The sequence below is a fragment of the Cygnus atratus genome, chromosome 3, assembly GCF_013377495.2.
Source record: "Cygnus atratus isolate AKBS03 ecotype Queensland, Australia chromosome 3, CAtr_DNAZoo_HiC_assembly, whole genome shotgun sequence".
NCBI classification, from domain to species: Eukaryota; Metazoa; Chordata; class Aves; order Anseriformes; family Anatidae; genus Cygnus; species Cygnus atratus.
Window position 1 is genome coordinate 60044443 of NC_066364.1, and position 17451 is coordinate 60061893.

At 36.8% G+C, this 17451-nt stretch overlaps 1 protein-coding gene across 17 annotated transcripts in view; it reads left to right on the top strand.

The window, feature by feature from the left end:
- Positions 1-17451, top strand: part of EYA4 (EYA transcriptional coactivator and phosphatase 4) — a 158749-nt gene that overhangs the window by 98701 nt on the left and 42597 nt on the right. For 13 of the 17 annotated variants that reach the window (XM_035538367.2, XM_035538366.2, XM_035538368.2 and 10 more), the window contains exons 4-5: positions 5013-5137; positions 11085-11177. In XM_035538367.2, the coding sequence (XP_035394260.1) occupies positions 5013-5137; positions 11085-11177 (218 nt within the window). The remainder of the gene's footprint in view (positions 1-5012; positions 5138-11084; positions 11178-17451) is intronic. The other 4 variants (XM_035538373.2, XM_050709631.1, XM_035538372.2 and 1 more) reach the window with 2 other exon arrangements.

Sequence of the window (17451 nt, forward strand, 5' to 3'; positions counted from 1 at the left end):
CTAAATATGATCTACTTGTAGAATTCATGAATAATCAATTAATTTTTTAGTTGTGGAAGAACCCAGCTCTTCCTACATGTTTATTATATTTTAATTGGAAATGCAAACAGATAACAGTGTTGTAACAACTCAGAATTTTTAGAAATAGATTTTAATTCTGCCAAAGAAAAGCAGTGTACTAATGTATATGTGATTGTAATGGGGGAAGGGGGAAAAGAGAGAGGCGAGAGTTTTAAAAACAGAACCCTAGAAGCAAGGCTTGAACTTGTTATAAAACTATATAGAAACTATACACAAATGGAACTGTTAAGTTGAGCAACGATAATTATCCATGCTGAAAGCTTCCTATGGTAGTTTAGGTTATGATGGTCAGCTGTACTCTTCAGTGAAGCAGGATGCATCACAGGTTCTGTTTAGCAGCCATTGAAAAGACAGGTGGGAAAATTTATTTCCTTGGATGCTGTTCCTTAACCCACTACTGAACATAGGTTAACCATTGAAAAGATACCACTTCATGCCAAGGAACAAAATGTGCTCTAATATGGCAAGCCAGTATTCATACACAGATGCAAACAACTTCCATTTGTTGCGGTTGTCCCTGTTCAGGTTGGAGTTGAAGCCCACAGGGGTCTGTCTGGTAGGCTGTTCTGTGCAAAAGAGGTGGTTTAGAGACTTTTCCAGTAAGCCTCTGAAATGATCCACTAAACATGTGCAAATACCAATTTTCAAAGACTTAAAGCGCAGCCAAAGCAGAATAAAAGACAAATCCATCTTGCCAGATTTCAGGTTTTTGCTTGGAGTCATGTTAGAAGTCTTCAGACAAACAGATGAGGAATTTAAAACATCTTGCAAAAAACATTTCCTTCCAAAATATATCTTTTTATACAATTTAATGTTTTACTTAATTACTCTGAAAAGTAGCCTTAGACAGTTAAAGAGTGGGAAAACTAAAGCTCAAACAGTTAAATTCCTGGCAGAGAAGAAGGAAAAAAAAAAAAAAAGGTATACAACGTATTTTTTAAAGCAGATTTAACAATGGGCTTTATTATTATTTTATTTAATTGAAACACACTGCCTCTACTAAAATATATATATATATTTAATAAATAAAAGCATAAAATTACAAGTATTAATTGGTCCTTCAGAGATCACTCTTTACTTTTTTTTTCTTTTCTCTTTTTTAGTTCAGGAAAACACATACTGAACCCAAACCTGCTTCTGATTAAGTTAGTGAAAGCAGGACTCTGATAAACATTTAGTTTGACAAAATGAATTCAAGATGTTGGAATTATTTCATCCAGTTTATTAAACATTTTTCCTGAATCCTTCATTCAATGAAAATGTAAGATTTGAGTAGGTCTATTACATCGTCTCGAGAACTTTTTAGGCTAAAGGTAAACTAAATGCAACCAGAAAGGTGAATTGAATGACATCTGTTACACAGAAGGCAATGTGCACTTGAATAAATATATCACATAGAGATATATTAAAATAATCCCCTTACTTGTTCACACAGGGTAGAGCACCCAGGATAAACGTAAATGTATACAAGTGGTTTTGTGAAGCCTTTTATCGTTTTGGATATCCTTTTTTTTTTTTTTTTTCCTTAATAGACTGCAAGTGCAAGATGTATTTTACTCATCTAAATAAAATGTGTATTTGTAAATATACTACTTTAAAAAAGTGTTAATTAATGAACTTGCCCTGTGTGGACATCTATCTGCCTTTTGCTAGATGCTGACTGTAGAAAACAAATATAAGACATTATACTTTTCTGCATAAAAGGTTTCATACTGGTGTGGGACAAAAACTATTCCTTTTATAAAATTGGTGTATGTTCTTTGATAAGCAAATGAAAACCAGTGGACTTAGTTTTCTGATTAATAAAATCTGATTGATTTAAGTGTGAAGAGTGCTTAAGATGGATAGTTCTTACATACAGTATCTGGGTAAATCAGTGATTTTGGTTATGAAATGTAGCTGAAGCATTTAAATTTGTGGCCATGGTAAATACCTGTCTGAAAATAAATTATTGTAGTTTTCATGCTAAACAAGAAAAAAATACATGTGAACTTTTCAAGTTAGGACTGCTCATTAGGTATCTCTGGGCTGATTGTACTTGAACAGGAAATCATGACACTTTAACTGCTAAGTGAACACGTGGGGAGTATTAAACTGTATATGCAATGAAACACACATTGTTTATTTTGTGTAGCATTCTCCTGCTCCCTTAAATACATACAAGATGGAAACTCACATACTTTTTTTAACCTTTAGCTGCTATCCTTGTACAGAAACTACTAAACAAAAACTGACGGAATAGTAAACCACTTGAGTTCATTTTATTTCATCTAAAACTGATCACATTTCCAGTAGACAATAAATATAATGCACTGCTGACAGATGTGTGGAAATGTATATACAATTAGATGATGAAATTTGGGTCAAAGCAGTTCAAATCTCAGTTTATGCCTTTGCATTTCCGTGAATATTGCAATAAAATTCCTACCTGCTGATGCATGACCTTCTGCAATATCAGCTTACCCTGGCTCATCCAGGCTGCTGTTGGGAAGACTGCCCTGCCAACAGCATAGCGGTGCATCTCAGGCAGGATTCAAGCATTTATTGGAGTAAATGAGATTTTTTGTCTGGCTTTGGACAAGACCTTGGTGCATTTTCCCAGCCGAGATGTAGTATTTCCTAAACTAGAAGATACTCAAGACACGAAAGCTCTAAACCTGGACCCTGGACAGGCTAGAGAGTTGGGCCTGTACAAACCTCATGAAGTTCAACAAGGCCAAGTGCAAGGTACAGGACGTACCTGGGCTGGGGCAATCCCAAGCACAAATACAGCCTGGGCAGAGAATGGATTGAGAGTAGACCTGAGGAGAAGGATTTGGGGGTAATGGCAAATGAAAAGCTCAACATGAGCCAGCAACATGCACTTGCAGCCCAGAAAGCCAACTGTATCCTGGGCTGCATCAAAAGCAGCGTGGTCAGCAAGGCGAGGGAGGTGATTCTCCCTCTCTGCTCTGCTCTCATGAGACCCAACTTGGAGTACTGTATTCAGCTCTGGGACTCATGCACAAGAAGGACATGGATGTATTAGAATGAGTCCAGAGGAGGGCTATGAGATTGATCCAAAGGCTGGAACACCTCTTGTGTGAAGACATGCTGAGGGAGTTGAGTTGTTCAGCCTGCAGAAGAAGAGAAGACTCCAGGGAGACCTCATTGCAGCCTTCCAGTACCTGAAGGGGGCCTACAGGAAAGCTGGGGAGGGACTCCTTGTCAGGGAGTGTACTGATAGGACAAGGGGGAATGGCTTTAAACTGAAAGGGGTTAGATTTAGATTAGAGATAAGGAATAAATTCTTCACTCAGAGGGTGATGAGGACCTGGCACAGGGTGTTCAGAGAATCTATGGATTGCCCCATAACCGTGGAAGTGTTCAAGGCCAGGCTGGATGGGGCTTTGAGCAACCTGGTGTAGTCGGAGGTGTCCCTGCCTATGACAGGGGGATGGGAACTAGATGGTCTTTAAGGTCCATTCCAACCCAAACCATTCTGCGATTCTGTGATCTGTGTCTTGGAGTAAATGAATGTAATGAGAGGCAAAGTGAATGACCCAGGATTTCAGCTGAACTGGGAGCACAAAATGGAAAACATTGTCATTCTGGATTTTTTTCATATCTTGGAGGAAAAAAAAAAAAATATATATATATATATTCAGACAGCAGACCCATATTTTATTGAAATATGGTGAGTTTTGTTTGTTTAATTGATTGATTGATTTTGTTTTGTTTTGTTTTGTTTTTCCCAGAAGAGGATGTGTGGAGTACAGAAGACAGTTTCAAAATGAAACTTGCAATAAATAATTAGGATTCTGGGTGTTGCATATGCAGTTGGCCACTGCTCTTCCTGGCCATAATATGAAGATACAGGAGCAGTTGTGCTTATTGAACTATCCCAACTGTTCTCTTTTTAGTCATTTCAACCTTCTACAATTCATTTGGTCTTTACAGCTGTGTAAGACAATCTTTCTGTTGGCCTTTGTAGTATACATATGGTAAATGGTTCTCCCATTGCAGATGGGCTGGCAACTTTGCTTATACATAGAAAAAAGGCTTCTTTGGGGAAAAAAAAATCTCAGTAATTAATTTATAACTGAAGCAAGGAAAAGGCAAGCACACACTGCAAATTAGATTGTTATTACCAGTCTAACAAGAAACACTCCTTGTCTGCTTTGTCTGAGAAAGGGAGATCTGTTGTCACTGAATGAAAGCCATCCACAGTCCCTCAGTACAACTCTGACACTGGAATCCATTGTGGTCTGTATCTACATCATTATTTTTTATTGAAAGTTTTCGAGTCTCCTAGAAACGACTCAGAAGAAAAAATATCAAGTAAACTAGTAAGAATACATGCATTTTTAAGAGTGAAGAAACTTTCAGATGTATGGAAAAGGCCTGTTAATTTACCTGTGTGTTCTGTTACTATGATTTAGTATGAATTCAGTGACTACTGGTGGTTGGAACACAGACAACGGGAGGCAGAAGTTCTTATTCTGATTTGCTCTGCAATGACTGACTTTTTACTTAATTTCTCTGTTTTCTTCTAAGAAATACATACTTACATACATTTATCCAGTTATCCATCTAGCCATCCATCCTTGCATGTATGCAAGCATACATATATTTATATATCTATATGCACTGCCTTATGTACATCTTATACAAGCTCTTTGAGCAGTTTTGTAAGCCTGTGTCTTTTACTTCATAATACTTGGAGGAAAAGTGGGTAATACTGGTGTTGCTGTTCACAACAAATTATTTGCTACTTTTTAGGTGTAGTAAAAAACAACAACAACAACAACAACAAAAACTCACAGGAATAGGTATTGATTTGTTAATCTAGCTACATTACAAATTTTCCATGTAAAAATGCTTTTTTACAAAAAGTAGATTATTATAGGTAGTACCACAATATATATAAATACCATCACCTTATTTAACAGGTCTATGGAAATGCAAGATCTAGCAAGTCCTCATAATCTTGTTGGAAGCAGTGATGCACCAGGTAGTTCCAAACTGGATAAACCTAATCTCAGTAGTACATCAGTTACAACAAATGGAACAGGAGGTAAGTGTAAAACATTTCTGGTGCATAGAAAGTTTGGGCTAGCTTTTAGTCATGTGCATTTTTAACATGATTTCAATGATGAGCATAAACCCGCTTATAAACCCAGAAAGAAATATTTAAAAAATTCCAGTCATAACAGTGTAAATCTACTAATCCCTATTTCTCCAATTTCCACCAATTGAAATAAGAGGCAGAACTATGCAAATGTGAAACTAAGAAAATTGTTGTACAGTTGTACCAGGTCTTAAAGGCTTGGTTATACCTGTTGGTAACTTGAAATATATTGCATTTTCTGCTTCATACTTCATTGCTAAACAATAATTTACTGTTATGCCCTAAACTACACCCATGTAGATTTATTTTCAAACTCTGTTGAAAGAAGTACATCAAAATTGTCACTACTGCTGGCTTAGGTAATTTTTCTTTTATGATGAACATGCTAATTCTATTTCTTGGAATGAACGTTTGTCATAAAGAGATTTTTAGGTTTACCTCAAAACTTACTGTTTATTATTGCTGTATCTATTACTGTAGACACAGCACTGCCGTGCAGATACAATACTGATGTTCCAATATTTTCAGATAATAGATTCTTCCATAGCTGAGACAGAGGAGTAGGAGGAAGGGTACCACATTCTGAGTTGGAGTCCCGGCCCCATTACTGTTCACAAGAGTGACACCATGGATACAAGTCCAGCTGGAGTTTCAGTCCTCTTTTTTGGAGCTTATACATGGCTGTAGTTTAACAGCTGGCACCAAAAAGACCTTTGTAGTTTGTTCTTTCTGGCCATGATGTAAAACATTTTATTTACTTATCCCTATTTTAAATATATTTATATATATATATCTGTAAATCTCAGTAAAAAGTGAATATGCATATGAAGGGAATAGAGCCCTACAAAAAAAAAAAAAAAAAAAAGCTGAACCATTAAGGTTCAACCTATTTATTTATTTTTAATAGAATCCATATTCCAGCTTAAATAGAAGGGAAAACTTCAAGCATACCATTAAAGAACAGTAATAAATATATGCCCCTATATTATACTTTCATAAATAAACTGGTTAAAATAATGCTCATAAAATACAATGCAAATACAAAAATACAATACAATGCAGTTAAAAGACTTGGCTCAAAGAGTAAAAACACTTACTTGCATTGAAGAATATTCATGTACACTGAACAGACATTCGGACAATGAACCATTGTACCATTCCTGTCCTCAGGAGACAACATGACAGTTTTAAATACTGCAGACTGGTTGCTGAGTTGCAGTACTCCCTCCTCTGCAACAAGTATGAGAGATCCTGGTACAGTGCATGTGTGTGGTGGTGTCTCTGTGACTGCTGTGTAACTTCTCTTGGTTTGCTCTGTTCTTTTGTTCTGTGGTTTGAACATTTCCATGTTGTTTTTTCCACCCTTTCCCAAGAGGCTATTCCCACAGCCAGAAAACTGGAGGGAAGTTGCAATATATAGTTATCTTACTGTACTTTGAAAGACATTCAAAGAGCAAGGAGAATTTTAGTAAACTTAAAATTAGCTTAACTGCATAGATGCACTGAGAGCCTGGGAGAGCCCCGTGTGGTGAACATGCCAGGAAGGGCTAATTCTCAGCATTTCTGTAAGTCAGACCAACAGATTTTCCACTGAATGTGGAATGTAGCACTGATTGTGCTACTACATGTAACTTGCCACACGTGTCTCACAAACGTTTGGCCAAATTTTCCAAGATGTTGTTTTCATTTAGGAGTTTCCTCTCCCATGTGTTATTAATTGTTATGAGATACAATGATTAATAATAATTATATATGTATCATTGTCACAGTACATATGAGATTAATCACAGGTGTAAATGTTCATCACTGTGACTCTCTATAAGCCATTACACAGGTGCTTAAGCTGTGAGGGTTTGGACTAAATTTAGGAAGATCTTAAAAAGTTTCCTTCTGAAAAAAATAGGAATAGATTGCCATTTGCAAGTCAGAGTTAACAATAAATAAAAGATAGATAAATAGACAGATAGATAAATCAGACAAGCACAAAAGAATATTTTACATTAGAATAAATGGTTCCATGTGAATGTTCCTGCTGAATTTAAGTTTAAGGAATTTAAGTTTAAGGAAGGCTAATTTAGTCTGTCACCTCAGTTAACTATTCAGCATGTTGAGATCAATATAGAAGGTAATAATTTAACTAGTAATTAATAACAGTGGGGAAATGTAGTATGAAACTACTTGCATTACTGAGGGCACTTCAGCTTTGGTACAAACTGAAATTAAATTTTCCAAAGGCAGTAGCGTGTTTAGATCTGTGCTTGAATATGTCCTGGTGAGCCCAATTTGTTCTGTATCTGTGCTTTTTAATATATCTGTACTTTTTAATATATCTGTCATTGTGGGATATGTGCTTAAACTGTGTGGAGTTTTGCATGTGCCATAACTTGTCCCTTCATGAGGTGTGTATGCTACAGGTTTTCCCTGGCTGCCTTTATTTGGCTGCTTCCATGTGCCTGCCATCTCCATCCTTCATCTCAGATGTTCTGCCCAAACTGGGCCCTATCTCCTGCCCTCCAGACCTGGCACAGCTCTAAGCTGAGCCTCAGCTTGCCAGGTAGCTGCCAGCCACCACAAGAGAAGTGCTGCATTTGGCTGCTGCCCTCTGTACAACTTTCATAGCTCATTGGCTAAACAACAGAAAAAGAAATGGAAGAAGATGAGCCTTTAGTCACACTTGTTTGCTCTAATATTACCTTCTATCTATTGCATGTGCTTGTCCAGCTTTGGCCATAGTAGTAGCATCTCCTGCCCCTAAAACTCCGTGCACATTCTCAGTCCTTAACACATAGAGGTTCTTTAGGAAAAAAAAAAAGAGGTTGTAAAAGTCAGAGTAAAAGTCATGTTGACCTGTTAAGTTTCTTCATCAAATAAAGAACTTATATTGTAGAAATTACTGACTGTTTGGAGTAGTAGTTGGAGTTACTTTAGAAGTAATTAGGTTTGGGAGAAATCCCTGGAGGTCAGCAGGGCCAAGTCCTACTCTGAGTAGGGCTCATGGCAGCGTCCAGTCCAGTGCTGAGTATCTCTGAGGGTAGAGGTGCCACAGCCACTCTGGGCACTGTCTCAGGGCCTGACTACTCTCATGGTGAAAACTGTTTTACATCTAATTGGATTGTTCCCCTGTGTCAGTTGCCTCCACTCCATTCACAGGACACATTCACAGAAGAACACGCCTTTGTTCTTCATCTTCTTTGCACTTTCCCATTAGGCAGCTGAAGGCTAGCAGTTAGTTTTCCCATCAGCCTTCTCTACTTAGGACTGAACAACCACAGCTTCTTCTGTCAGTCCTTGTACATCATGTGCCCCAGCCCTGACCATCATGGTAGCTCTACTCTGTTAACATCTGCAGTCTTCACTGTTAGCAACACTCAAATGCTTGAGAACACTTTTCATTTTATTTTTACTCTTTCAGTACTTAAAACAATCCACACTTAATCCACATTTTAAAAATAAATAAATAAAAATGAACACAACAGAATATTAAATTTATACTCTTTTAAGTATTCACTCACAATGATGGCTCAAACTCGATCTTTGCACTATGTCTAGAGCAGTTGCCTTAGTAGTATTACAACCACACTTTATCTCACGTGTCAGGAAACCTATGGATGATTTTGTGTTTTGATTTAGTGTCAGCTTGTTTTGATTTCAGCTTTAAAGTTTTTGTTTGTTTGTTTTGTCTGATGTTAGAATTGTTCTTTTTTGTTCTTTTTTTTTTTTTTTTTTTTAGTTAGCATAGTGCTTTTTCACCCTCTTGTTTTAATGACATGCAACTTAAAAAAATAAAACAATAAAAAAAGTATTAGTCCAAATGTCTAGCTACACTGAGGAAAGACCTGGATGAATTCCTTACTGTGATAAAATCTGAATGTAACAAAGTAGAACTGTTTAAAATCAAGCACATAAAAAAATAATTGCTACAAGTATTTTTCAACAAAACACAGTGACAATATGCTTTTTTTTTTTTCCCTCAAGTTAAGTACATGAGAGGGTTTCTTTTGTTTTAGATCATTTTCTGCTTGACAGGGAGAGAAAAAGTTGGTGAATGTTTGTGCTGATGGAAGTGCACTGCAGCTGGCATTAACCAGAAATAGACAAAACTGTAGTAAACACTTCAATTTGTTACTGAAGCTTTGGTTAAAGAAAATGGTTAGGCGCAAACTGAAGTGTCCTTCTGGATGCAATACTAAACATAGGTTTGTAGCTCAGTATGGGCAATACTGCAATACCTGCTTGAATAGAAAGAGTTAAAGGTGCTGAAAAGTAGTTTTTTTTTCATGTAGGTAAATGTCTGCACTCTGAAGAGAAAAGAGACATGCAGCTTATAAAGTAACATATGACCAAAGATCTTCAGAGGGGAAAATAAAAAACTTTTCCACTTACTATGGTCTGACAATCTCCTTCTGAGGTATAGGCAGACATCTGTATTTAGTAATCAGAAAGGCCTGAGATTCAGTGGAGTGGAGTGATTGTTATTTTGTAGCAAATGACCCCTAAGCTTTTTCCTGCTACATATTTTATTGATTTTATTGATGAGAATAAAAGTACCTTTCGCGCTTAAATAGAGAAATGGGAACAGTTACAAATGACTTTGTTCATTTTATGTAATCTTTGCCAGTTTTTGTTTTGCTTTGTTGTTCGTTATTTAAACTCCCCCAACCTCAGGTTTGCCCATGAAGTCAAATGTGGGTGCAGTGATGTTGATGGCTTAGCTGACATCCCTCGGAGGGGTCAGGTAGCTAGCTGGCAGAAAATGCTTTTGATCAGGATATGTTACATCTGCTGAGGGGCTCAGCCAGCCTGGTTGTCACAGCAAAGGCTTCTCCACAAACCAAAGGTCTTTCCAGTTCCAGTGCCTGGCATATGACTGTGGCAGTGGCACATACAGGTCCTCACTGCCACTGCACTCTGCATGCCTGGGCTGTGATCAGTGCTGTGATCCATAAGCAGGCCCCTGATATGTCTGATAAATGTGCACACATGCCTAACTGATCATCACAAGGCAACTGTGGTAACATGTTGGGGTTTGCCAATGTTAGTGTTTTTGACATTTGCCAGTAAAATATCTATTAAAAGTAGCAGCATATTCTGCACTGCTGTTTCTTACCACATCAGTCAGTGGTTCCCAAACTCTGTTGCAAAAATCCATGCTAAAAGGTCTGTATAGGTAACATGTTAAACTATAAAATCTGGATTGCCGCTGTGGTGCCTTTGGTTATGGCTTGGATGGTAGGACTGCATGATTATCTGTAAGAAATATTTTGAGTTTATAGTGGACCCAAATGTTTGGTAACCTCTGAATTAGAAGCTGACTTGTTACAGCTGTCATTTGTGCTCCACTGTAGTTCTTTTACTTCTTTTCTTTTAAACTTCACTCTTCTTTTATGGAAGATTGCTTGCTGGTGACCTAGCTCAAAATAAATAAATAAATAAAATCCCACAGATACTGCAAAAGGTGAAGGAGAAGGCAGAATGCTGGCACTGTGAAAGTAATTTGCTTCCATATGAGCATGAAACTGTATTATTATTGTTTCACTCGTCAGGCAAAACTATTTTTGTGATGTGCTATATCCCTTGACAGCTAATGTTTCCTTCCTCTCTGCTACTCTTAGGGAATTATTGGAATCAATTAGATTTAGGTTGAAATCACCCCAGAAGGTATTTCAGTTGCTAAAGCCAGTAGATAGCCGAATGCACAGATAAAAAGCTATATAGATGCTTGGCCATTCCAGATGGTAGCAATGGTAGAGTGTCTCAGTGCTGTGGTAGAGCAAAGGTCGAAGCTGTTGCACCACATGCTTATTATATCTGGACTACCACTAGTGAGACAGGCATGAGGACTCCAGTATAAATTTAGAAGTAAAATCTCATGTCTACTTATTCTTCTATGTAGTGTCTCTTCTTGCAGTCAAAACAGAGCCCATGAACAGCAACGAAACAACAACAACAACTGGAGATGGATCGCTTGACACTTTTACTGGGTCAGGTAAAGCCATAATGAGATCATATATTGCTATACACACATTAATGTAGTATTTAATAACCTTCACTAATGAGCATTGCACTGCATGGAAGTGATCTTTTAGAAGCCACAAAAAGTAACATTTTAATACCAAATAATAATTCTAGCTTTTTTGTTTGTTTGTTTCTGTAGATTAAAAAAAAAAACTGCAGTTTTCATGAGCTATGATTGTAAAAAGCAGCTTTAATAATGACTAAGACCATTCCTGTATGTAAAAATCTTACAGTAATAATGTTATTATTATACCGTAGCTTTTTTTCAGTGCTAGTCTTGTATGATTTTAGGAAGAAAAAAATAGATTACATTTTTAAAGGCTGTTCTAATTTGTAAAATTTTAAATCTTAAGGGCTATATTTTAATGCTAACCTTTCTATCTGTATGAACATTGTGTTATTTTAAACACTGACCGGATTTCCCTAAGCCACTTTCTCTCCATGTAAATATTTCAGTTTAAGTATTTTAAATATGTTAATATTAATCGTAAATTTCAGTTACCTCTTAAAAAATTAAGCCAGCAGCAACTTCTAAGTAGTTTCCTATAAATTACTAAAAGGCGATGGACTGTGAAAAATTATGGAAAAAAACCTGCCTTCTAATTATTAGGCTGAATCCTGCTAAAAATAACATTAGAAGGGAGAGAGAGGAGAACTGATTTCATGTCTGAAAATACCAATTCAGCAATTGGTATTGGAAATACCAATTCAAGACTGAAATTTCACTGAAACCAAGAATTGCCATGCCACTGATTTTGGTAGACATAGGTAGTCACAGCCTATTTAAAATATTCTGGAAATCACGATGCTTCTGTATAATTAAATTGTTTTAAAAACTGAGCATATGCTTCTGGAATTGTTTTTAGGCATCAGTAAATGCTGATATACTCTGAAGTTTGTTATTCGAAAAAGAATTGAAAACAAATTTTGTGCCTGAAATAAAGATCTTTTGTGAGATGTAAAGCAGCATATACTTTTTCTGATTAGTAAAAATGAAAAAAAAAAAAGTTCTCATTATGAAAGAAACAACATCAACTTAAAATCTAATATGTTCCATTAAAAAAAAAAATTGTCTTGGCTAAAAATGTTGGCTTTCTTTTTTCTTCCCTGTGATTATTGATACTCTGTCCTAAGATTTTATTAGTAACGATTACAGGTTATAAAATGTCTGACTATATGTGATTTTGGCATTGTTGATGAGATTTTTATCAGTCTGTCCCATGTATTTAAGACATCTGAGTTGTATCCCACATGTAAAACATGGCTAAGGCAACATTTGCAGGAAGGAGGTGCCAAAAATTGCAGTTCAAGTTCATTCTTAGGTACCTAAATAACAGCTTGATTTTCAGGATGCCACTCACCCCTTAGCTTCCACTGACAGGAAAAGAAGCATTGAGATCTTTGGAGATTTGAAAACAGTTGGCGCTGCCAAAAAATGAAGGAACTTGAGGTTTACACAATCTTTTTTTGTCCGTTAGCCACCTGCATATTCAAATGAAAAATGAGCCTGATTCTCTGTTTAAGCCACAAACTCAAGTATTCAATGAGTATGGTCATTCAAAGTGGGAAATTAGTAGTCTGCCTGTCAAAGTGATGTGCAGTCTTCATCATCAGAATGAGAGGCAGAGCTGCCTTCACAATGTACTGAGCCTTTCTTAAGGAGTAAATCCATTACTTGCCTTTTACTGGTACTTGTAAACTGGACAATATGATTGTATCAGTTTTGTGGCAGATGTCTTAAAAAATAAAAATAAAAATAAAAACTCATAGAAAAAAGCATCTCTCTGACTTTTTAACCTAATTGGTGATTTGGGAAGTTTGATGTGTTGCTAAAGACAATAAATATTAACTAGTAGAAAGATGCCATTTCAGACGAACCAGCTGCAATTGAAAACAATGCATAACAAAGCCCAGCATTTAACATTGTTTGCTTTTTCCCAAAAATCAGTAACAAATATATGTTATTCCCAATTGTGACAAAGTGATAATGCTAGTACTTTCCTGCAGCTTTCAGAGCACCTGTGAGCTCATTTCACGAGGATGCCTGGACATAAGCCACTAGCCACTAGCAGGGATATCACTTTCTCTGTTTTAATCAAACATAGGTCAGAAGAATTCAAGCAACCATTGTTAAGTAGGGAAAGATTTAGGTATGTTATTAAACATTTTATGAAATAAAATCGCATAGGGGAAAGGCTCACTTGAGAGTCTGCCATGCAGAATTCTTCTCCTTCAAATATTCTACCCATTAAAATTGATTTCCATGGTCCAAGGGCAATAAAAACCCGTGACATGTCCTGGGGCTGAGCAGAAGGCTGAACAAGCTCTGTAAGGTATAAAGTAGCCAGCTTTGTTCCTGATGACGAGCTTTAACACAGAAAGTGATGATCAGATGTACCATGCAAGGTATATGGCAGGAGAGACAGAAGAGGCCTCCCAGGTAACGGATGAACCCTGATTTTTGATGGATAAACACTGCAGCTTTTTGAAACTGCTGTCTTACACTTGGGCTTGTTCCTTCCCTGACATTCTGCAGTCAGAGGTGCCTCCAAGACGGTCTTCATGGTCTTATGGCAATGTCCAGTGCTAGGTTAATGGTTGGACCAGATGATCTTAGAGGTCTTTTCCAACCCAAATGATTCGATGAGTCTATGACAATAAACCTGCAAGTTGATACTGAATGTGCTAACCTTGAGTCTCACTTAAATAGCATAAACTCAATATACTAAATAAGAAACCTCACATCTCAAAATTTAAGTTGAAAAATAAACCATGTAGATCTAATGAATTTAAAATGAGAGTTGGAATGGTGGCCCTGTCCTGGCTGTGGTGTTGCAGCTCATGCTCAGAGCTCTGCTCTCCCCCTTCTGTAGAGTTACCCCCTGAGAAAAAAAACACCACTTAGCATAGGGTAGCAAGGTAGGGAGTCACACTGTGGACCCCTCTTCCTCTTCCTTTTTCTTCAGGATGGCAGTTGGTAATTATTATCAGTATACAATTTGAATCTTTGTGATCCTGTAGCAGACTCTTTTTGGTGTGGAGAGCTGCAGAACAATCTTAAACTGAGCACTTTCATACTCTGAGAATTTGCTGCAGCTGCTATATTGAGTGCATGCCTTTTTGTATTTGAATTGCTTAGAATACTAGATTAATTTGGGAACTGTTCATCATTTTAATGGAGCTGAAATAAACATTTGAATTTCTTGTCAGCCTTTCTATTTACTATTTATGACACCCAAAAAAATGATATTAAAAAAAATAAAAAAAATCTTAAGGCTCTAAAGGCAATGTTAGGAAATGCCACCACTGCATAACCTTCATTTGGTTCCCTTTTGTGTAGAAGTTGTGATTCACTATTTAAATGAGATCCTTTTAACCTATCATGTACACACAGAATTTTCCAGATGCTTAATAGAAAAATACAGAATTCTAGCCTCTGTTAATATACTGAACCCAACACATGCTATCAGCATCATTTATGGTCATTTCAGTTCTCCACATCCACCTTGGACAGTTGAGCTAATGGGGTAAATAGCAAGAGATGGCTGTCAGCTTTTTGCCCCTCTGTGAATCAACATTGGTTGGGATATGGAAATGTCCTCAGCATTGTATTGAGCCTCAGCTCTCCCAGGCTCTCTTGCTTGGAGCACACCTCAGTGGGCCCACGTACATCTCCTTCTTCTCCATAGCTATTCCTGTCCATTCCTAGCATATCCATTCCTATCTCCTGCAAACCTTTGTCTTTTCATCTCAGCCAACCCTTGTCAGCAATGTCTTTTGCCATCCAGTACATTCATTCCTCATCCCATTTCCTACCCCATCCTCAGACTTCCAGTCCAAGGAGCTCTTCTCTTATACATCTGTCCTCAAGCCTCACTGCCATTTCTGAATCTCCACCTTCCATGTTTCCTTCCAGTGGCCACCCCTCCTCATGGATAGAGGGTGGAGATGCTGGAACCCTTTGTGGCACAGTTCAGCCGGAACTGCCACCTGTGGAGAAAGTGGGCCCAGTGAATAGAGAATTTACCTGCCAACATCTGCATGCTGCTTTTACAGAGCATGTGCAAAACGTGACTTTTTTTCTTTTCAGAAGTATGCAGCTTGATGGATTTTCACTTGAGAAATAAAGGGTCTTATACTTGCCCAGAAGACCATTCATTTGCTAAAGTCAAGTAATGAAGTCTTAGAAATATTTGAGTTTTTCAGAGAAGAGACAGATCTGTTTTTAATATAAAAAAAAAAAATGTTTTCTACTCCCCATTCCTATGGCTATAGAAAATGACATGGCTATGAAAAGCATAGCAACCTACCTTCACATCTCCTCCGTTACCAATCCTCTCCACGAAAAGAGAACTAGGGTTACAGCAGTAAAAGTTGTTTAAATCTGATAACTGAAAGAATTACCAATCTGAGCTGTGAGATACAGGATTAGTCCACAAGCCCTACTCAGTCATAGCGTTCTCTTACTGTGGGTCTTATATCCCATGTTTCTCAAATTTCTCATTCTAAAATGTTCAAAAATAGATGTGAAAAGAGTGAAAGGAAGAGACTTTTTAATTTGAATGTTGCACAATTTGTTTCTGGGGCACTTGCCCCATTCTGTCTCCTCTCTACAGTCATTAGTGACATTAGGTCAACTGAAAAAAAAATCCTAAGTTCTTTGCTTGTCTGAATTTATGAAATAAGGTATACGCAGAAAGAATAAAAAAGTAGGCAGGATATTTTTTTGCTGAAAAACATTAGTTTTTCATAACTGAAGTGAGACAAATGAACAGTCATTCATTTTTTGTCATTTATATCAGCTTTAGTAGGATGGTAAATGTGCTTTAACTGAGATGATTAATCGAGTGATGTGTCATTCAGCAAACAATAGACAAAAAACGGAGCAGTACGGTTAAAAAAGATCCGATAAGCCAGTAATGGGTCATGAAAGTTCCTTGCCCTGAGAATCACCAAGGTCACTGTGTTAGCTATTTCTTGTCTTTAGAAAGGTCACAGTGATACAACAGGCAAGACTAATTACTCCTCAAGAGTTAAATAAATACCAGCATCTTTTAGGGTTTTATGGGCAGTTTATGTTGATATATACAGCTAAAGATTTGTCTAAATCTGGGAAAATCTTTATGCACACCAAGTAGATCACTCTACCGATTAAGCTTAAACCATGGAAAGACATTCTCAGAAAAGAATAACCAACAAAATTAAATTCAGCAGATTTCCATCACAGGCAAATACTTAATATCTTTTCAGTCAGCAACTCTTTTATGAAATCTGGTAGCACATGTTCAAAAAAATTATTCACTTTTTTATTTTCAAGTCATTCTCAACTGCACATTAAATAAAAAAAAAAAGCTAATGGTTTTTCTTCTACTGTATTTCCTTTTAAGTCGTACACGTTCTAAATGTGTTTAAACTAGCTTTAAAAATATGAAGTTCTGCATATGTTCAAAGCAATAGATTTCAAAGACATTAATTAGACCTGGATGTAGAAATATATCATGTTTCATAAAATAGTTAGGAACCTAAACCTATTTGTCACTTATATAATTCTGAAAGTTCATTTCTACTACCATTACGAACAACTCAGGAAGAGGGTACACTTTGAAGTACAACTATGATTGATTAGACTAAAGAAATTCCAGTGCTTCGTTGTGTACTACTTTAATCTTTTGAAAAGTGAATGAGCAGCAGATGGCCTAATAAAGACACTCTGTATGTTTGCCCAGTATGGATTTGGTCTGAAGGGATTGGTTCAACACTTTAGAGTACATATATTTGGAATACATTTGTCTTAGTCAAGACAGATGGTTAAAGGAAAGAGGAACTTCCAAACACTTGGAATTAATCCAGTGTGAGCACCGCTTCTGAATGAAATTTTAATGGGATATGACTATTGTTCTGTTAGCTTTCTTGGAAGAATGCAGCTGTTAATAGTATGGACATACATAATTTTGATGGCTACTGTACAGGGCTGTTTTTGCTTACTTTTGAAATACAAATGTTGTTAGTGCCTGCATTCTAATCAGCCTGTTGATAATGATGTTTATTTGGTTTCTAGTAGTCAGTTGGGTATCTCCCATCACCTAAGCAAACTAAAATTGATCATACCCATATAAAACATATTTTTACTATACAGTATCAAAATTAAACTTGTTAATGTAGGCTGTAAACAATGAATGTTTGTTGAGTTTGCCAAATGTTTTAGTTTGTGTATTAAGATGTTACAGTTCAGGTGACATCTACTT